Here is a 21974-nt window from a genome sequence, read left to right on the forward strand (position 1 = left end):
CCCAGCCTGACTTTTCCCCTCCCAGCAGGATTAGGATGGGATGACCGAGCAAGGAGGCCCCTAATCCCATTACAGACCCTGGCGCAGCCCCGTCGGGCAGCCCTGGGAACCGGCCTCGGCACTGGGAAGGCAGTGGGTGAGGAAGCAGCCTGTGCTGCCGCCATCCCACTCAGCCCCATCTCCCAGCAGTTTTCCCAAAAACACTTTGCTGTGTGCTTGCAGAGCGCTGAGAACAATGCCCTGGTATGTACAGGCAGCAGGAGACACACGGGCCCCCCCTGGCCCCTGCAGCCCGTCAGCCCCTACATCCACACACCCAGCAGCATTTGGAGCAGGTGGCCCCAAGCCCTTTTGGCCCATTTGGCCCATTTGGCTCACTTGGCTCATTTCTCCACGGGGGTTGCAGCTGAGCGGGCAGCAAACCTTCTCCCGCCTGGAGAGAGAGTTGTTTTTCTCCCCCGCCAGTTGCGAGGGGCCGTGTTTGTCTTTCTGTCCCTTCCTGTTTACTCGCCGCCATCAGGACGCGCTTTGATGTGTTTATGCTGCTGGACATCCGTGGGAGCATCGTCCCGTGCAGCTCCCTGTGTTCCACGGGGCAGGACCGTGGCTCCATCCACGGGAACCTGGCAGAGCCCACGTGTGGCAGGGGCACGGCCCGGCGAGGTGCCAGAGCAGGAGGGAGCAGCACACCGCCACCCTCGGCTCCAAAGTCCAGCAGACAGCACGAGCCCAGCCCGACCATGCCAGGAGTTGCTCCGACAGGCACAAGCTCCTGCCAGGAGAGGGGAGCTGGTGGTGGCATGGGGGCCCCACCAGGCAGCATTACCATGTGCTGGGGCAGGGGGTTGACCCCATCCATCCAGCGGGTCCAGGTGTGCACGAATCCCCCCTTGCACTCCCCGCTTCCCCCCCTGCCTGGGAGTGTCCCTGCCCAGCGCAGGAGCCGCTGCATTTGAAAGGTCACCGGGCTTTGAAGTCACCGGCTCAGGGCGGCAGAGGAGGGATCACACCTTGCTGGCATCTCCCGGTCGGCCGGTTCCCAGCCCGCCACCCGTGCCACGGGCAGAGGTGCTGCCGGGGGTGGTACGGCACACGGCCTGGCCCGTGCCACCAGCCCTGTGCCTGCACCATCCCTGTGTGTGGGGATGGGGCCACAGCCAGGACCCCCAGAGCCCCCATCCTGCTGAGAGAGGCAGCAGGCAGCAGCTCTCGCCAAGCAGGAGCAACCTCTCCCCGTGAAGGGAACCGCCACGGAGGGGGGCAAAGGACTGGGGTGTCACAGGGGTTTTTTTCTTATTTATTTTTCAGCCTAAACATAAAGAAAAAAAGTTGGTTTAGGAAAGCCAGTAGATGCAATCTTCTTGGATTTCAGCAAAGCTTTTGATACTGTCTGTCACAGTATCCTGCGTAGGGCCAGGAGCTGCACTGGATGGGTCCCTTCCACCAGCATATTCTATGGGTGTATGAAAACTCACAATGATCTTCCTGGAAAGAAATCTCTCATCTACAGCTGCCCATGGGCAGAGTTTGGAGGAATGGGCTCTGGGCCTCCTCCAAACTCTTTGGCACTGGCTGTGGCACCACCAAAGCCCCTGAGCACAGCGCGTCTGGTGGGAGCCACCATGGCACAGGGCAGGGGACCCCCAGTGCCCCGGCATGAGGGATGCACTGGGCACGGAGGGGGTTTTCCTGGGGCTCCTGGATGCACCCAAACATGGCTCAAGGGAGTCTGTCCTCCCTGCCTCCCTCTCTCCCTTCCTCCCTGCCAGGCAGGGAGCCCTCTGGTATGGGGCACCCCACGATAACGCAGGCGGCTCCGGGAGGCAGCCAGAGCCCTCCAACCTCTCCTCTCGCAGCGGAAACAGCATCTTTGAGCCGATTTCTCCTGGTTCCCTTCTTCGTGTGCCTGGCTTTGATTCGCGGCCGAGCCCTGTGATAATGTGGCTGCCTGGGAAGGAAGGGAGTAGAAGGAACTGGCTATTATGTTTGGCCCCTCTCCAGGAGGTGTTTTTGCTGGGAGGCACCAAGGTCAGAGCTGGGTGGGAAGCATTCCCCAACAGCAGCCCTCACACATGTGCCCTGCCAGGGCAGGGAGGGGGACAAAGGAGCTCCCGCACCACCTCAGCACGGGGCTGCCATCCGGGGTGCCCACAGCCCAACACACCCTGCACCAGCACAGAAGGTGTGCAGTCCCCTCTGCATGTTTTCCAGGGGGAAAGGGCTGCTTTGGAGCCGCTCTGGAAAGTGAAACATCTCCAAATCTTCCCGTTTCCATGCGGAAGGAAAGAGGGGGCGGTGGGTGGGAGCGCCCGTGAATGCAGCAACAGCAGAGGCTGGGGTGCGGAAAGTACTTTTTTACCCTCTTTTTGTAATCGCTTAAGAATTCCAGCTGGCTTCATCCCGGCGCAGGAGCTCCCAAGTCCCGAATCCCATAGCTGTGAGAACACAGCTGGCACTGAACTGGCCCTGAAACTACCTGCCGGCGTCGGTGCCATCCCAGGACCCTGCAACCCGTCCCCCCAGGCCAGCGCTGCGAGAAGGGGCACGCCCAGGTCTCCGGGAGCGATGCCTCCCGGAAAACCTGCCCGAAACCCGCACGGAGCGAGTGTCCGCACGGCATGACGTCTTTCTTGAGCGTGTGCCCTGGGAGAGGCGAATCCCAGCAGCGTGGAGCCGGGTGAAACCGCGGCGAATGCCAGCGTGACTTGGATGAGCTTGGCATCGCGTGGCGGTCCAGAAATCCAGTATCAGGCTCATGCCCGGGCTTGTGCACAGAGATTCACGCTTGGGTTTTCACTCCTGTGAGCGATGATTTTTGATTATTTAATGTAGATATCAGGAGAGGTTTAATCCTGGCCCCTCCACTCACTCCGTTGAACAATTTATTTAGTGAGATGATGCAAAGTGCCTCAGCGGGAAAGGGAGGAATGGGCTAAAAAGCAAAGAAATTGAGGGTTTTGAAAGGAGATGCACTTGAAACACAGGGTGAAAACGTGTCCTGCATGTCCTCAGGGCTGAGGTCTGCACTTTAAGAGAGTTGGGGTCACCACCTGTGTCCCACGTGGGTGAGAGCTGGTGGATGCAGAGCTACCCCCACCCCTGAGCTTGGTGTCTGTGACACCCTGAGGAACCACCCCAGTGAGAGACTGCACACAGGGTCTGCAGCACCCAGGTACAGGCGAGGACAAGAACAGCATGGAGGGAACAGGGATATGCACCAAAGGACAGGGGAACTGCATCTCCAGCAGCCCATGCCATGAGGACAAGCACATTGTCACTCACAGCCCCATAAACCCCATGAGCCTCTGTTTACACAACAGAGAATGTTTCAGTTGTTTTATGGAGGTGGAAAGGAACAGCACAGGGGTTGGCAAGGCCAGGGCCAGGGCTGAGCAAAGCCTGCCCAGCACCTGCTCTCCCCTCACAGCCCATAAAGGTATTTTATTTTAAACGTGGCACAGATTTTACAACGCAATAGAGCAGCAGCACCTTTCACCCAGGTACAAATCTGCTCCTCCAGGACGTCTCCCCGCCTGTTGCTAATCCCTGGGTGAGAGTTCCTGAGCTGACTTTACACACCAAGAAACGATGGCCAGGAGCAACCCTGCAATTAAAACCAGTTTCAGCAGCCCGTGAGGAGGAAATCCCTGTGGGTGCCAAGCCTGGCGCAGCAGCCATGCCAGGGCAGGGACATGCATGGCACCAACTTCCTCCCAGAGCAGTGAGGACCGACTGTCCCCTGTCCCATCCCAACCCTGGATACCCTGATGGGACCAAATCCCGCTGTGCTGCCAGGAGGAAAGCTGTCCTCTATGGGCAGGTGCTGCCAGAGGGGCTGCCATCCCCCTACCAGAGGGATGGCACAGTGGGCGTGATTTATCTTATGGCCATCCAGGCACAGTCCTCCACTCAGCTATTTAAGAAAAATAAGATTAAAATAAAAATCAGGATTTGGACCATTCTTGCAAATCCAGCCTCATTTCCCTGGTGCCCGGGAGAATCGCAGCTTAATCCCATTATGGAGCAGCTTTGGGATAGTTTTACCTCACAGATTCCAGGACCAGTGCATTTTTATCTGCTCAGACTTTCCAGGATGCTCTACCCTCTTTGATTCATGCTTAATTACTAAAAATCAGGCTTTTTCAGAGCAGCAGGGAGGGTGGGGGGTGCATGTACCAGCGTGAGGAGGGCTAACCCCCCGTTCTGCTCCAAAACCCAGGTGGCAGAGCAGTGCCAAGCCAAGCACGGTGGGGAGAGCAGGAGAGATCCAGTTTGATGTCTGCCTTATCAGTCTTATTTTCATTACACTGAAGGTATAAGAGCAAAATATTGATTGTGATGATAAAGAGATGAAAGTGTCAAGAAGGAATAGGCACACAAGTTACTCAGGCGATTGGAAGCCGAGTTGGTTGTATTTAACAGGCATTTGCCATTAAAAAAAAAAAAACCGCCTGTTTTTATTTAAATAGCCTCGGGCAAATTTCTCACTAAACCAACTTTCCCACGCCAGCCCAGTGCTCTAACTCTGGTTTTTGGCAAATTTTTTCCTGAGCTGTCAAGGCAAAATATATATAAGAATGCTGGTCTCACTTAGGTTTTTTTCCAGCCCCTGGAGACATGAAAATAATTTACAGATGTGCATTACCTGTTTATATTTGTATTAAGTTTTGCTTAACGGACATAATTTTCTTAGCTTGCAGTAACAAAAAAATATTCCCAGAGTTTCACTCATTTAATTTTAACTTATTAAAACTTTTAAACATGTGTGGAGGTTTCATGTTTTTAAATCACTAATCACATGGACAGTTGCCAAGGTTTCTATTAAAGCCTTTTACAAACGCTATTTTTAAAAGGACCTAAAATCCCATTATTTTTAACCCCTGAAGACCACTCAGAATAAAAAAGTTTCTTTGGATTTATGTCTTATCCACCTCTTATTGCAAAAAGATTTATGCCGAGCGCTGACTTCTGCCTTCCTCCCTTTTTAACTTCTCTTGGTAGGAGTCTCTGGGGGAGGCGTCCGGGAGAAGGAAACTTGAGGAGTTTCCCTGCAAGGATTTTGCTCCAGATCACCCAGTACCAGGAGAAGGATGGAACCAGATTAAGGCGGGATATCTCACAGCAGCGCCTGGCTGGAGGAGTCATCCCCGTGCCGAGACACTCATGGAAAACCACAGAGGACCCTTTTACCTCCCCCACGGCAAAGCCTTCCCCCAAGCAGAGCCCCAGCGCTGCGGGGTCACAGAGCCCCCGGGTGATGGCAATAAATAGATGGATTTGACCTTCTGTGCTCAGGGGATGAGGCGACGCAGCTGCGCGGCCGCACACCCCGGTCTGTCTGTGTTTACCCACAGCCGTGTCCCTGGACACACAGACCCTCCCAGCCACGGAGGAAAACCAGAGCCATGGGGTCACTCATGGCTTCCCATGTGCTCTTTTAGCCCCAGGCCTGTGGGTGTCCAGCCCTCCAAGAGCAGCCAGTGCCTGGAATGCAGAGTTATCCTTCCACCTGGTCCTGCCACCACATCCCGCCACACCGTGTGTTCACCAGCATCACCACCTCTCCATCCCCAGATGACACAGGCATGGCAGGGACCCCAACATCCCCCTATCCCCATGATAATCTAGTGGGGCAGGAGGGTCTCTCCCCAGTTTCAGGGATCAAGCCCAGAGCACAGCTGAGCTGAACATGTGGTGCTTTCTGCGCTTGGGGAACAAGCCCGGGCAAAGCTACGGCTGATATTTCCAGGCAGGTAGAGCAGAGATGCTCCCTGGGCTCTGACAGGGAGGGAGAAAGGGAGAAGGTGGGGAAAGACAGCAAAGTCTCCATCTCCAAGGATGCCCCAAGGGTGGAAGCCTCAGGCTGTCCTCGCTGCTGCCTCATCTCCAGGTGAGGCTGAAAATGGTGCCACAGTCATGGTGGCACAGCCAGGGTGAGGGCAGGGGCCACATCCTGCTGTCCAGCTGCTGCCACCCTACTCATGTCTACAGGGAGGATAAAACAGGGGGACATTCACTTGCTGGAAGTGTCCAAGGCCAGGTTGGACTGGGCTTTGAGCAACCTGGTGTAGTGAAAGGTGTCCCTGCCCATGGCAGGGAATTGGATGAGCTTTAAGGTCTGTTCCAGCCCCAATCATTCCATAATTCCATTATTCCCTGCCAAGGGTAGAAAATGACAGTAGAAGAAGGGACATTACAGCCCCATGTCCTTTGGCATCCCTTATTTGTTCTTGAAACACATCAAAGGCCCAGCCTTGCCCCTGTACCACGATAGAGTGAGCTGAGGGACATGTCTGGAGTGAGCCAAGCAGCATCTCCCTGGGACAATTTCAGGTTTCAAGCAGGGTTTGTGCTTCCAGTGGCACCCAAATCCCAGTTGGCACTATGCTCTGCACAGAACCCCCACTTCCCAGCCTGGATCAGGGGATTTTTAGATGTTTTGGAGCCCAAAGTGAGGAGGAGCAGGGAAGGAGGGAGCCACGGGAGCGAGGTACCGCTGCAGGGCTTGTGCCTTTGATCTGCTGAGCAGACTCTGCCCTTCAGTTTGTTTAATTGTTTCACACTTGCTCTGGAAATAGTTTACAGCAGGAAGCAGTGGGATAACAGTGGGGCTGGCATGGGATGGGATGAGCCTGGGGGGCTGGTAGAGAGGTGCCCCATGATGAGAGACACAGATGACCACTGTGTCACCTCCTTCCCCTTAACCCCTTGCTGACCCTCCCTCCTCTTCCTCTTTCCCAAGCTTTCAGCCAAAGGCTGGCAGCCGTCCCTCCATGTCCCCCTGTTTGGGAGCTGTAAAAGAGCCACGGCCTCCAGCAGCTCAGAGGGGCTCAGAAAGAGATCCAGGAGTCCAGTGGGATTTAGATACCCCTGTGTCTGGTTCAGCTGGTACCCCAGCATTAATTCTCCATGCTCCAAGTTTTTGCTCCCCACCTTTGCAGGCACCACAGCCTCACTGAGCAAGGTTGGCTCCCACAACCCCGTGAGGAAGCATCACTCACACAGGCTGTTTCTGTTGGCAGTGCTCTCTGGGCAGAGCCCTGAGCACTCTCCTGCAGCCATAGCTTGTGGGTAACACCCACAAACAGGTTAAGGGCTTCAACCTGTCCTGGGCTCAGGGCCTGGCTGGATTTCAGGTGGGACATTCCTATGCTCCGGGAAAAGTTGCTTGGTTTGCCATCTTGACCACAGCACAGAGGCAGTTGGGGCAGGAGCAGGGTTCTGGAGGCACAAGGATGAGGGCACAGGGACCCCCCGGCACTGCTGCACGCACGGGATGCCTGCACACATCTGGGGGTTGTGGGGCTGCCTCTGGGTTTGGCTTCCCTGCTTCTCCCAGTGTGTTTGTTTATTTTGTGGATGCGGCGCATGGGGCTGGCCGGGCTCTGCCTGCGAGTTCAGGAGTTCACAGCACAAAACAAACAACATCCGACCCAGCTCCGTGCGCACTGCCTGCACGGATGGGGAAGGTGGGTGGGAAATGGCTCGGTGTACCTGTGTGCACCTGCGTCCTGGTGTGGCTCAGAAGGTGAATCCCACCTTCCAGCGCACCCTGTGACCCCCAGGGGATGCTCAGCCCTGGTGTCCCGGTACAAACACCCCATAAGCATGTGTCCCATGCTTTGGGTGCCCAGAGCCCCTCCTTGGGCACACCGTGGGGACCTGGGCGCTTCTGTGGTCACTGAGTGGGTGCTCTGGCCCAGGGGCTGTGCAGGGGCTGAGGGGGCTGTACTGGGGCTTCACTGGGGACCATGGGGGAACTGCAGTGGGATTATGGGGACGGCTGCATCAAGGATAGGGTGGGGGCTGAACTGGGGATGTCCAGGGGTCGCACTGGAACTGTCTGGGGGCTGCTTGGGGGGTCTTCATGGAGGTGTCCGAGGCTGCACTGGCGCTCTGCTCATTGGAGTGCTGTGATGGAGATGCACTGGGGATGGGGGGCTGCACTGCGGGCTTGAGGGGATTACATGGGGGCTTGCACCGTGGGTGTCCGGAGCTGCCGGGGAGGGACTACACCGGGGGTGTCCGGTGGTAGCACCGCGGGTGTCTGGTGGCCGCATACGGGGGACTGCACTGGAGGTGCCCGGTGCTTGCATGGAAGGAAGGGGCTACCCTGGGGCTGCCCGTGGGGGCTGCGCGGACCCCTCAGCCCCGCTCCTCGTCCCACTCAGCGACCCTCGGTGGCGGGAAGGGGGGGTCTCAGCGGCGGCCCCCGGGGCTGGGCAGGGAGGAGCGTCTCTCCCGTCCCGTCCCATCCCCTCCCGGCCCGCCGCGCCCGGCCCGCCCCGCACCGTCCCGTCCCGCCCCCCGCCGCCCTGCCCGGCCCGCCGGGGCTGAGCAGCCGCGGGAGGCGCCGTGTTCGGAGTCGCTGCGCTTGGGCGCGCTGTGTTTGGGGCTCCCGGCGGGGCGGCGCGGACCCGCACCCGCACCGGCTCGGCTCGGCTCGGCTCGGCCGAGGCCCCGCGGATCTATGCGGCTGTGAGCGGCGGGAGCAGAGCGGGATGGAGCGGCTCCTGACGCCCGGCCTCCTGGTGCTCCTGCTGCCCGCCCTGACGCGAGGTGAGGGCCGCCGCGGGCCCCGCACCCGCCGCCCCGCAGGAAGTTTGCCGGGAGCGGGGCCGGGCGCGGCGGGAGCCCCGGGCGCGGCGGGGCACGGCGGGCACCGGAGCACGGTGCCGAGGGGGGGTCCGGGCCGGGACTTTCCCGTGGGAACCGGGACTCGGCTGCTGCGGCGGGAGCGGAGCGCGGCGCTCTCGGTGTGGGAGGGGTGCGGGACGCGGGTCCTCGTGGGAACCGGCGCTCGGTGCCGCGGGAGGCGCGGGGACCGCGCTCGCCTCTTGCGGGGCGGACCCGGAGCCGGGAGAAGCGGGGCCGGCACCGCGGAGGGACCGAGGGGCTGAGCCCCGCGGGGGTGGCCGGAGCTCGGCGGCGCCGGGGGAGCCGCGGCCGGAACCGTGGAGGGGAACGGGGCTGAGCCTCGCGGCGGCGGCCGGGGCTCGGTGCCCCGAAGGAGGAGCCCGGGGCCACCGCGAACCGCAGCTCGGTGCCGGGGGCTGCCGCGGGGAGCGGCGCTCGCTGCCGTCGGGGGAGCGGAGCTCGGTACCGGGGGGGCGCCTGAGAACGGGGGCTCGGCCCGGCGGAGGGGCGCGAGGGTTAGGGCGCTCCTGCTGTTGTTCTGCGAGAGCTTTTGACCGTTTTGCAAATTTTTTTTCTCGGTTTCCTGTTTCTTGAAAGTCAGTCGAGGTCCCCGGCCTCCCCCGCGGAGCTCCCCCCTCCCGGGGCGGGACCGGGAGCTTCGCCGCAAAGCGCTGCGAGACCGTCGGGGGTGGTGGGTTTGGGGCCGGGAAAAAGAGCCCCCAAAGCGGACGGCGCTGCGGGGCAGCCCGTCCTGCGGGGCCGGAGCCCTGCGGTGCTCCCCGCGTCCCGGGGCAGAGCTAGAAACCTCCTCCGGAGAGCCCTGGGAGGATTTTGGGGAGCGGAGGCAGTGGCGCTGCCCTCGCCCCACAGCGGGGCTGGGAACCCTCTGAGGAAAACTTTGCAGGAAGTTGTGCCTGATCTGAGTGGTCCCCAACACCCCACGGGGACACGTGGGGCTGGGGCCGGAGCCCCAGCGGGATGTTCCCGAGGTGCGTGGGCTCGGCGCCCATCCAGGGCACGATTTTGGTTGTGGTGGTGACAGTGCGAAGCTGAAATGGCTCAATGTGAAACTGCCCCGGCTGCACACGCGTGTCACAGAACCAGTTACCGTGAAGAGCGAGCGGGGCAGAGAAGGGGAAGAGCGAGCCAGGGTGGAAGTCGGAAGCGATTCTGGTACTTTCAGCGAGTTGCTGTGGTAACTCTGCAGAATTTGGCTCTGAGGGCCAGACAATGAAACCTGTACTCGCAGCAAGTTATGACGGGCGACTCATTTCGTTACCGAGTTCATGGTAACTCATGGGCCCTGGGGCAGATGGTTTCTCGCAAATGGCATTTGTCACTCAAGGGCCTGATCTGGGGTTTCTCTCTGTCAGTCCTCCTGCTGGAGAAGCAGGCACAGCCTACCCTCAAACCCACCCCGAGTTTATTTTTAGGTGAGCCTCTCACAGTTGAGGCCACGCAGTCCCTGCCTGCCCCCATCACCCTTGCGGGTGGGGGCTGCTGGGTGCTGTACCCCCACCTCACCAGGCAGCACAGGTGCAGGGGGCTCTGGGGGTCTCAGCAAGCCTCTCCCCAGTCTAAGTGACTGCTGCCACCCTGGGACCTGCGCTGTGGCTAACGCTGTCCCTCTGTTTGCAGGTTTACGGTGCACGCAGCTCGCCGAATCCTGCCTCAACGGGGGCAAGTGTGAAACTTTTCCCAACGGGACGGAGGTGTGCCAGTAAGTATGGAGGAGCCAGAGGATTTTCATCTCCCCCGACCGAAGTATTGACATGCATGTTGACTTTGCTTTGAAGGCTCTGGATTTAATAGGGCAAGATGCGTTTTCTTTCCTTGAGTGGCAAGAATAACCTGCTTGTGTAGGAGTCACCGCGAGTTTGGCAGGATCGGGCTTTGTTCCTAGCTGGGTGGAAAAACATGGGCAAAGGGCCATGTTTTGCTGGTGTTAACCTATGCAGACTGCCCTGCTGATGGAGCAGGAGGTAGGGCCAGCCTGCGGCACTCGTTGGACCGTCGGGCGTGGAGGGAGGCTGTCTGTCTGTCTGTCTTCCAGCTACTCCCTCCTGGCCCTGAAGCATTGCCTTTCAGTCCCTTGCAGTTCATGGGGTGACCAGTACGTCTCCAATAAACACTCAAGAGAGGTTTCATGGCATGGCTCTGGCTGCTGGAGCTGCCCCAATGATGTCCATGTCCATCACCAGGGGAGCGGGGCCACCTCCTCCCTGCAGCCCTGCCAGTGCTGGTGCCAAGCTGTGGTCTAGCCTGGTGTTCCTGGCAGGACCTGGCACCCAGGCCGGGGCTTTCTCCAAGCTGATTGTGGGGAAACGGATGTGTAAAGCGTTGGGACTCTTTGAAGGACCAACCGACCCACCGCAGCGATGGCCGATTCACTCCAGGCTCCCAGGGAACAATAACCAAGAGAAATGAATAAGGCTCCAGCTCCCTTTTTAAAACTATTCCATAAAAGAAATGTGAATGGGCAAGGCTCTGTTTTCCGGCCAGATTTCCCCTCTGCCTGTTGATCGTGGCCTGAGCTGAGAGCAGGCGGGGAGACGTTCCCACCCACCCCAAATTTCCAAATAGGAAGTCCTCGGCGGAGGAACCTGGAGGCATTTCCAATCCCAACCTGTTGAGTGGCAGTTTCCCTTGACAATGCCTGTTGCTTTTTTGCAAATCCGCCTGGGTGCCGTTACTCTGCCCAGTAGCCGGGCACCTCCCGCCCCCTTCTCCAAGCTGAGCCCCCCAACCCTTTGGTGCAAATAAATCAGCAAATCAATCAGGCACATGAGCAATTTAATGGACAAAGGCTGGGTCCCTTTGTGAGCCACTAATGAATGCACGCCACTTTTTTTTGCACAGAAGCCCTTACCAACGCTTGACGCTCTAAATCTTGTTTTCTTTCATTCAAAGAGCGACAGCTGGGATTCGGTCGAAATTCGGCAGCTATTGTTAAGGGAGGCAGATTAATGCTGTGTGACTAATCATGTATGGCTTCCCAGAATGCCCAACCCTCCACCCCCTCCCCAACCTTACACCCCTCCTTTTCCCTGTGGTCATTCTTTCCTTTTCTTCTTAAGTCTCTGCAACTCCTGATTTACATTTCATGTGCAGATGGTGATGGAATCTAATTAGATCTGATGTGTGCGAGCTCTATTTGGAGAAGCCGCCGAAGTGGGCTCGGGGTGGTTTTTTTTTTTTAAGAGAAAAAGTTAACTTTATAGAACTTCTTGCTTGCTAGCTGTGAATAACTGCCTCTCTCTTGGCTGCAGACGCCGTGATGGCTTCGTGAGTGTGTGTGAGTTACTTTTGCAGGAGCCCAAGGTGTGTGTGTGCTCCATGTGTTAAAGCTCTTGTCCTGTGCAGGGCGATGGGGGCAGATATTGGAGGTACAGCCAGGCTGGAGGAGGTGCAACTTCCCGAGTTATCTGATAGCAACTCGCAAAACCCCGGTTTTTCACTTTGTTTGAATATCTCCTTACGAGGAGTTTTGCTTCCAAGCTTCTTAAACAAAGCAGAGCCAAGAGCACAGATACCAGACGCAGAAAAGCTTGGCACTGCCCTTTGGCGCCTGCGTGAAATGCACCATTTTGGCTGCTGGCCACATCTCTGCTCGGCCTGGCACTTAACAAAGTTTGGCCATAAAGCCCCATTGTGCTGCCCCCACAAATCCAATTAGAAAGTGGAGTGAAATAAATAGCGTATGAGGGAGACGCTACTCCAGTGGACGAGTGTCCCGGTGCTTGTGGCGGGACAGAGCTCGTTGGGTTACGTGGAGACGACTCTGATAACTCCCAACCCCTGGGTTATCGGCCCTGTTACAGAAAGGGGATCGCTGGTGCAAGATGAGGAGCTTTCTCTGCCTTTATTATTTTACAGGGGTAGTTTGTAAAGCTCCAGGTGCCTTATCTTGCTTGTCCCTTTGCCAGGCGGCGCAGGGCTTTGGCTGAATGGAGGGGACTGAGCGTTGGATCGGCGGGAGGGCTCGCGACAGAAGTGCCCTAATTAAGCTGCTTTGGAGCTGTTTTCCATCTTGGCAGGGTTGTCCGGGTCTTCCAGTGCTGGAAGAGCAGCAGCAGAGTTTCCTGTGTCTTGCACAAACCCCAGCTGAAGGCATGGGGTGTTTCTGTCCCGGAGCTTTAAAAGGTCTGGTCTGGAGTTGGTGGCTGCTGCGGGGTTTGACGTGAGGTTTCGTGGCACTGGGGAGCTGTGGCATTCCAGAAAAGGCACTCGCCTTTGGCTAAGGCATTTTCCCAGACAAAATGAGGAGGTTTTTCCAAGAGGCAGTTTTGACTTCTAGTGATAGCTCCTAATTAGACTGTTGGATAACTCTAGTTTTGACTGGCATCCCCGCAAATGAGTCGGGCTGATTTTAGCTCGCCGTGCCATGTGACATTTATTCCCAGGACCTCCCTTGCTCTGCTAGTTAAAAGCAGATGGAATGAAAGAGAACTGAGTTTCCAACCCCGCTCCACCAGCCTCTCACCATTAAAGTCAGAGGAGCTGTGCCTGGGTTGTCATCCTCTTGCCCAGAGAAGCAAACGAGACGGCAGAGGGAAGGAATAAGTTAAATGAATCACTAGGTTTGTGCTGAAAAGGGGGAAAAGTCGGTTTGCTAAAGTACTTCCTCTGTTTATGAATCAGTGTGGTGTTGTAGTTCAGCCAGGGCAATGGCTCCTGAGCTGGTGCCCGTTGCCACCACCAGCTTCCATGGGCAGCGGGCCAGAAGCAAGGGAAGAAATATTCAGAGGGGGACCATAGCGGGAAGAGATGATTATTTTAGCTCCAGACTCTTTCAGGAGACAACCAGGAAGGCAGAGGAGTGATTTGAGCCCTGCAAGTCTCTGTACCCTTCAAGTTATTCAACTGCTCAGTCATTGTTATCTCATTGTAAAGGGCGGAAGTTTCCTTCTGGTTTGGTTTTTCTCATGTGCTTTAACCCAGCGTTATTTCCATGAAATAATAACAAAGAAAAAATGCAGTCTCGGTGCTGGAGAGGAAGAGGGTGGAGTGTTGAACAATCAGCCAGAGGAAGCCCTTAAAGAACTAGAGGAGCAGTGATTCAGCCATGTTGAGAACTCTTGGTGGCTCTTTCAAGTCTGATCTCATTCTCGGAAAGAACAAGGTGGAAATGGGTAAGAGGGGAGATTAAAAATACAAAAGTGTCACCTGTTGTGAATTCCAGTGGAAGAGAAACTTAGCTGAGAAGCCCAGCTGGTGAGGTCATTGGGACAGCAGCAGGGGTTTTAGCTCCTTTCTAAAAGAATCTGTTTACCCCTCTCCTCTCTGCAAGGCGTCTCGATGGTTATCAGTTGTCTCAGGTGGTTCTATTCTCTCCTGTTCACTTGCCTTGGGATTTTATTGCTTGAGCTGAGGTTTTTTTGCTTGATTTTTCTCATGGCTTGGATGCTTGCGATGGGGCAGAGGGTTGTACTGCGTGGCCAGCGTGGGCCACGTTCAGGAGATGTCTCAGTGGCTCCCTCAGCAGTCCCTGCGGCACAGAGATGAGCAGGAGAGATGGGGTGGTGCCTGCTGGCATGAATTTGCTCAGGGGTACAGGGGGGATGCAGTACTCACAGTGGCCATCATCACCTGAGATCAGAGGGGCTGTTTCCTCCTGTTTACTCACAGCTGTTAGACCTGTGACCCCAGAGCAGCTTGGCTTGGAAGGGACCTTTAAAGGTCACCTAGTCCAGCCCCCCGTGCAATGAGCAGGGCATCTTCAATCTTCATGATGGGATGCAGTGCACGGGGTATGTTTTAATCCACCAAAATCTGTTCCACCTGCACCCCCTGACTCACTGTCTGCCTCCCTGCTGGCAGCCACAACACGTCCATTTGTTCCAGCTGATTCTGCATACCTGGCCTCACCTCCCGGGCTGTTATGGTTTATTGTATGTAGCATGAGGGTGACAAGTATAAGTCACTGCAAGACCAGGCTATGCACCAATTAAGGGCTCGGACAACATAATCAGGAGGCAGTTAGCAAGTTTTAAAATAACATTGTTTGGAAATTAACCTGCTTTTTCCAGGCCTGGAGGTGTGGTGACCCTCGTTTTGCTCGTGTTGGTAGGTGTCCCAAGTGGTAACGGCGTGTGTACATGAGTGGAATGTGAAATTTATAGAGCATCAGTGTGTTTAACGAGGGAGTAGCCTCGGGGTGCAGTCAGGGAGAGCTGGTAAGCTCTGGATCTGGATGGAGACTTCTCTGTGGTCTCTGTGCTGCCAAACCCCAGGTGAAGGTTTTAGACCATGTGTTAGGGCTGCGGAGTGGAAGAGCCTCTGGGATACAACTTAACTCCCCCTTGGAAAGCAGACCTGCAGTGGGATCTCAGTTGAATCCTGCCTCCATTCCAGCAACCAAAAAGGTGTTCAGGGTCCACCTGCTCCACTCAGGCTGTGTCCAGTCATCCCTGAGGACTGCCCAGCTCCTGCTGCCACCTGGGATGAGGCAGCATTGTGGGGACTTGGGCTGCTCACTCACTGCTCCCCAGGCTGGTCCTGGGCTGGTCCTTGCAGCTCTTTGCTTTGGGGTCCAGGGTTAGAAAGACCATCAGGCCAGAGAGGTGATGGTTTGGGGTGATTCCAGATGCTTCTTGAATGGTGTTTTCATCTCATTACAAGCCCTTGGCACATGGTGCTGAGTCCCAGCACCTGAAGGATGGTGCTGCAGTCACCCAGCCCAGCAGCTATGCCCAAATCCTCCCAGTCCCTGATGCTATCTTGCTGCATGGTACTCTCAAGAGCCTGGATTTGCTGCAGGGGAGAAGGCATCCCAGCTTTCCCAGACCATCTGTCCATGGAAAAGCACCATCCTGCAGTGGCCTGGAGAGGTAGTGGCAGCAGCAGGTTGGTGTTACTCCCATCTCAAAGACTGTTGGCCATGGGTGTTGTGCTGGGTGCTCACCAGCCCAGGGCTGTGCTCGCACTTTGGTGTGGGGTAAAGCTGCAGCTCCTGGCACGAGCCAAAGGTCTGGAATAAGCACAGAAATGCTGCTCTGGTGTTGAGGGGGATTGTTGTATCTTTGATTCCTGGGTACCTGGATGTGGAGGCACCCAGGGGCAGAGAGGTGTGAGGGTCAGGCCCTGCCTTGGCACCCCTGGCATTCTCAGGGTCTGACCAGCGTCGCAGAGCCGGGGGCTGAAGGGCTTTGGAAGCCCAGTGGGATTTCACATCACAACTCTCTTTGCATGTCTGTTGTGTGTGATGTTGGGAAGTCTGTGCAGCACCCTGCTGGGTGTCAATGACACCAAACCCCATGGCAGCTCCCATCTGCCCCAGGACAGTTAGAGATGCCCGGCTGGGAACACCCCAGTGTTTAACATCTGGCTCTTGCTGGTGGAGCAGCTCAGCACTATTTCCAGCTGACCATCTGGTCAGGGGTGATGGTGCCTGTTCACACCTGCACACCCATGTGTGGACTCTGCCTTCCTCGGAGTGTGGCAGCACCCAGACTTGTTGCAGCATCTCTGTCTACAGCTCTAGTGCTTATCCTGTGGGTCAGGTCCTCTCCTCTCACCCCCTCATGCTGGCAGGTGCCCCTTGGGCAGGGGTCTGCCTTATGGGGTGGGGTGGGGGTTTCCACATACCTCCAGCAAGGTGTGCTTAGTGCCTCAGTTTCCCTCCATTTGCAGTTGGTCACCTGAACATCAAAACCTGTCTCAGTGTGAGAAGGAGCAGCACAAGCTGCCAGCTGCACCCTGGTTCAGGGAGGTGAATTAGGTGATCAGAGAATTGTGGAATGGTTTGGGGTGGAAGGGACCTGAAAGACCATCTTGTTCCAACTCCCTGCCATGGGCAGGGACATCTTTCACTAGTCCAGGTTGCTCTAAGCCGCATCCAACCTGGCCTTGGACACGTCCAGCGCTGGGGCAGCCACAGCTTCTCTGGGCAACCTGCTGATGGTGGTTCCCATGGGTAAATGCAGTGCTTAATGTGAGAGATACAGGAATAAAGCCTGTGTGAGGCCTTGGGGATGGGGGAGAGATGTTTGGCTGGGCCATATGGGGAGCTCTTCCCCCCAAAATCGAATATTTGCAGTTGGAAGGGACCTACAATGGTCATCAACTGATGGGGCAGCAATCGCGCCCACTACTTCACGCACAGCAGGGGTGATGCCATGTCCAACACTGATGTCTCTTGAGAACCAAAGAACATCCTGAGCTGGAAAGGGCCCACAAGGATCATGGAGTCCAACTCCTGGCCATGATCAGAACAGCCCCAAAGTCCCACCATGAGCCCTGGGACAGGGTGCTGGTGAGAAGCGAGCGGTGCGCGCTCAGGGTGCGCCTCCCTCGCACAGCAGTAATTAATGTCTGCTCTGAGCTTTCACCCGTCACGTCCTCCCCTTCCCCCCGTGGCAGCCTGGAGTTAATATTGGAAAAGCCAGTTAAACAGTTAATGTTTAGGCCCTGGTTATTAGGCTCTTGCACATTTCCAGCAAAGGGAGCCGAGCTGCATTTTAATGGGAAACTTTCATGCTCAGTCAAGTTGCAAAAATTTATTTGCGCAGGAGTCATTTTCTTTTAACAAGTTTTCACCCTAATTCCCTTCCCCAAAATCTGAATTTAATGGTATTTATATGGGAAATGGATTTATTAAGTTTTAATGATGCTATAACGTTGCCCTTATTTAATAGAAGGGGCACCCTGCAGGCAAGTGGCCTGGTGGTGGTGGGGTGGGAGGGCTGGGTGCTGGAGGGGCACCCATGGACTGTGGAGCCTGTTGCTTTGAGCTTGATCTAAAGTCGGTGTAGCTGAGATTGGCAGTGCCAGGTTTGCTTGGACCTCCTGAGCTGTGCAGGATCAGTCCCTGGCTGTTGCAAGGGCCGAGCCTTGTGTCCAGCTGCCAATTCCTCCTCAGCCTCCCCTGTGGCTCTTGGTGTGATGTGGCACTACCCGTGTCCACCACAACTGTCCCCAAGAGAAGCAAGGAAAGGAGCCTTTGGCACTGGGGCTCTTGGCTTTGTCAGCTGCTCTGTCCCACGTCCCCTTGCTGAGAGAGCTGGTGTCAGCAGGGTGATGGGACCCCAAGGACCCCACTCTCCCCTCTGGCACCACTGCCTGAGGGTTGAGCATTTGTGAATGTCCAGTGGTTTATTTTAAGATGGAAATTTTCTGCTGTTGATGAGCAGCCATGGAGGAGATCATGTCCCAGTGTTCCCACCCCACCAGTGCATCCTTGCATGGGGGATCAGAAGGACACCCTCCCAAAGGCACTCACAGGTGGTTGACCCATCGGATGGCTCCTCTTGAGCAGGTGGAGGAATGTGGCTGTCCGCAGTGGGATGTGCCACACCATCAGCTCCCAGTTCCCGCCCTCGCACCCGCTGCCCGGCTTTGGGGCGGGCTGGGAGAGTGACCCCACGGGGGAGCAGCCCGGGAGGAGGGGGAGCCTCTCCCGGCCCCCAGCCCCTATTAAAATGTTAGACACAGACCTCCAAGTCAAAAGGCAGGGCGACAGACGGCCCTTTCACAGGGCCTGCTGCTCCCCACAAAAGGGGGGTTTCCAGGGGAGGGGGGCAGGAATGCAGGCTGCGGCCGGAGGGCAGAGCCGCCACCATTGTCCCTGCTCCCTCGGCGAGGGCGTCATGTTGACACAGGGATTTCTGCCGGCAAAAGGTGTCGGAGGCAGAGTCTTCCCTCCCTCCCTCGCCGTTTCCTTGGTTAAACTCGGCGGCAACAGAAATCCCGGGATACGGATCCCGGGAGCTGATACCCGTCTGCTCGGTGGTGCTTTACATCCCTCAGCACGTGGTTTCCAAGTGGGCAAGTGGGCTGGTAACTATTTTTGGGAGGTTTGCTCGCCAGGGGAAACCAGCAGCTTTGTGGCCATGAGCTTGGGGGGAGCTGGATCCACCTTTGCCCACTCCCCATCTCACCGAAACATCCCCGGCAGGAATTTTCTCTGGCTTTCGGTTGGGTTTGTGCCGTAGGGGCACCCTTGTGCTCTGCTAAACCCCCATCTCCTCTTTGTTTATAAATATTGGAGCTAAATTTAGCTTGTTTAAACTTTTGGTGGCTGTTCAGATCCTAATCGTAGGTTTTATGTTCAGGATTAGAAGAGTGGGATGGTGGGGTCACGCGTGGGAGTTTTCCATATTTGGCTCTCGGGCTGCACGGTGTTTAACCAAGGCTTGGTTTGAGGGGAAAGGGAAAAAAGAGAGTCCATCATTTCCTTAGAGCGGTCTGACACCAGTGCCAGAGCCCCTGGAGCACAGCACTGTGAATTCACCCTGCACAGGCAGCAAGTGTGGGCAGCACTGCAGGGAAAATGGGACATTTACCCCAAAAGGGGTAGGGAAGGAATAGTGACCCTAAGCAGCCTGGGGAGCTGGAAATTCCTTACCTCCACCAAATTCTGACTTTTCCTTCTGCTGACTCAAAGAATGAAGTGTTTTTAAAGGAGAAAAGTTTACAAATGAGAAACCAGAGCAGGGAGCAGTTGCAGGGGGTGCTCTCAGATGCCAGAGGTGCCAGGCAGGCCTGCAGAGGAGGAAAAGAGCTGGGTGCCATACTGGTGTTTGATGGGCACACTGGTCACCACTGGCACTTGTTGGAGGACCTGCCCCAGGAAAGCTACTTGTGTCCCATGGATGGGTGGTGGGATCATGTGCTGGTCTCTGCCTGGGCTGTGTTCCCTGGGGATCCTGTGCTGGAAGCACATCCTTCATGGTCACCCCATAAACGGGCTCCTCCAAGAGAAGGAGCAGGGGCCGGGATGAGCGGAGTGAGGAGAGCTCCCACAAACAATGGGGCCGTGCAGCTTTACACCGAGAGAGGATATAAAAAAACATCAACTGGGGAAAACAAATATTTCATAGCAGCCATTGTTGAGGGTGGGAATGAGGCGAGTTTTGTCTTGGGCTCTTCCTTCGACATCTTTCATGTTTATTGTGAATGAAGCTCCATTGAAAGGCAGCTCCTTCCCAGGTAGCCAGTTACCACCCGGTGAATAGGCTGGCCACTCTGCTTAGTAATGGGATTATATTGTTTTTCATTACAATGGGAACTTTGATTTCCAAACTATCCTGACTAATGTCTGCTTAAGAAACAAAGCCATTTTTTTCCCTCTCCCTTCACGCTCGTAGGAGGAACTGGGCTGTAGCACGTTTTTCCCTTCTCCTGTCCGTGAGCATATCCAGCTTTGGGAATTCCTTTAGTTTCTCTCCAGATGAAAGTCTGGATCTTAAAATCTCAATTAGATGGCTTGGGCTAGGTCAAAAATGAAATGGAACAAGAAAAAAAAAAAAAAACACATCAAAGGCTTGGGATTGCAGTTTGCTTTTTTAATTAAACAAGAGTGGAGATCTGCTCCTGCTTTATTAACCTGATGTCACTTGGAGTAACCTGCTGCTTTGCCAACCACCTCCCTGTGTGAAACTCTGCTTTTTTCCCAGGCTGGTGTCCCAGAGTGTTTAATAAAGCAGGGCCTGGATGGGACTTCTTAAAAAACCACCAGTTTGGTCTCGTGCTGGGTTTTGGTGCTGGGAGCTGCGTCGCGGCCGCTGGAGGTTTCTGTGGGGCTGTGCCGGCGCCGGGGGAGCTTTGGGGTGCATCACCCAGTCGGGGTGCCCCACATGGGTGAGGGGAGCTGGGCAGCTCTGCCTTCATGCCTTGGCTCCCCTGGGAGCTGTGGCAAAGCCTTTGGTTTCTTAACGGCTGCGTGTGCCAGAAACCACAGAGCGAAGCTGCAGGTGAGGCACGGTGAGCTCGGCCCTGCCTGCTCAGCCCACCAGCCCCTGGCTGCCAGGGCAGAGGGAGCATCCACAGACCCACTTGCCCCAGGGAGGTCAGGGCAGAGTCCAAAAGTGTCCTTTGTCTCCCTGCACCCATTTCCTTCTGCTGGCTCCAGGTGTATTGTGCCACCTGAGCAGGGTGGCAGTGCCAGGCCAGGAGCTGAGTGAGAGTTGGGAGCAGAGAGCAGGGTGCTGAGCTCTGCTTTCCCAGCAGGACCATTTTCCATGCCATACCCTGACTCCAGAGTGTGCTCCTGTGCTCAGCAGGGTGTTTCCAAGGCAGGCTGATGCCGCTGGGAAGCCCTCCTGCAGACAGTAGTACACACCTGTTGCTCCGTGCAGCATGGGAGGGGTTCTTGGGGAGGCAATGGAATAAGAATGAATGGAATAAGGTGGAGTAAGAAGCATGTCTGTTGTCTCAGGGACATGGAGACATATCCCCAAGCACTGGCCCTTTCTCTGGTCGGATTGGAGCCGGGGCAGATCAGAGATCCCTGGGCTGGTAGTGAGCAAACGTGTCTTACGGGGAAGGGTGTAACTTCAGGAGAAAGCTGGGGTGTTGCTTCCAGGCTGTGCCAGGCAGGAAGCCACTGGCCCAACTGGAAAGGTGACTCCTGTGTGTGGCTGGCTGATGGAAAGCAGGCTTCCCCATCACCCAGGGTCTGCAGCTGCTGGGGTGCAGGGGAAGGTGTGGAGCAGGCAGTTGTGGTTCCCTGCCAGCCCAAGGATGACGGTTACCCCGAGAGGTGTGGGGACAACGGGGTAGGGTTGTGTCACTGCTCTGCAGCTGGAGCAGCCTGCAGGGGCTGTGGGCTGTTGTGCAGCTAAGGGAGACCCTCCTGTGGGTTGTTTCTCCTTCCCTCAGCTGTTGCCAGCAAACATGTGAAATCTGAGTGTCCTGATCACGTTTGGCCACTTGATTCACTCCGCTGGGTCCAGACCACCCTGGCACAGGCGTCTGCTGGTCATGCCATGCATTTGTTGGTGCAGAGGGTTCTGGGGGTGTGATGGTTCCTTGGTGGGGACCCTCTGCACCGTGCAAGGTCATGGTCATGGTTTCTCAACCTTCTCTGCACTGGGGTGGCTCTCACAGGGGCTCTGGGTACAGAGAGGGTGGTTCATCTGAAGTGGCTGTTCCGAGCCACAGGTATCATGGAGCAGAGAATCCCCCAGCCCAGCCTGTCAGGGTGGGGGCTGCCCCCCATGATGGGAGACCCCACACCCACCACCTGGGTGTGCTGCTGCCCCATTAGTCTCAAGAACCCCTAAAATGGGGCTTGAGTAAGGACCTGAGCCTCCCCTGCTCAGCTTTCCCACGCTGCTCATACTTTGGGGAAAACAACCAGGGCCGTTTATGCTTCCAGCAGATGAGGGTGAGGAAGAGGTTGTGTGATAGCAGAGCAGATAAGAGGCAGCCTGGATGCGGGGCCAGGGGCCAGAATGGGGCTCCCTGCCAGCCCCTCCCACAGTGTGGGGCTGGCCCCTAATGGGATGGGGATGGGGGACAGCTCTTACATGTCCAGTGGCCGTGCTCCAGCTTTCACCTGGTTTCCATTTTGCTTGATGGCTTATTTTGTGCGTTGTAAGCCTGAGGTGGGTTTT

The 21974-nt window shown here is 56.3% G+C and overlaps 1 protein-coding gene across 2 annotated transcripts in view; it reads left to right on the forward strand.

Annotated features, from left to right (window-relative positions):
* Nucleotides 1-8438: 8438 nt before the first annotated feature.
* Nucleotides 8439-21974, forward strand: part of NOTCH1 (notch receptor 1) — a 43003-nt gene continuing 29467 nt past the window's right edge. The window contains exons 1-2 of one of the 2 annotated variants that reach the window (XM_050320050.1): nt 8439-8559; nt 10276-10357. In XM_050320050.1, the coding sequence (XP_050176007.1) occupies nt 8502-8559; nt 10276-10357 (140 nt within the window). In that variant the 5' untranslated portion in view covers nt 8439-8501. The remainder of the gene's footprint in view (nt 8560-10275; nt 10358-21974) is intronic. The other variant, XM_050320051.1, reaches the window with a different exon arrangement.

The sequence above is a fragment of the Myiozetetes cayanensis genome, unplaced genomic scaffold, assembly GCF_022539395.1.
Source record: "Myiozetetes cayanensis isolate MyiCay16 unplaced genomic scaffold, myiCay2020 scf23, whole genome shotgun sequence".
Taxonomy (NCBI): Eukaryota; Metazoa; Chordata; class Aves; order Passeriformes; family Tyrannidae; genus Myiozetetes; species Myiozetetes cayanensis.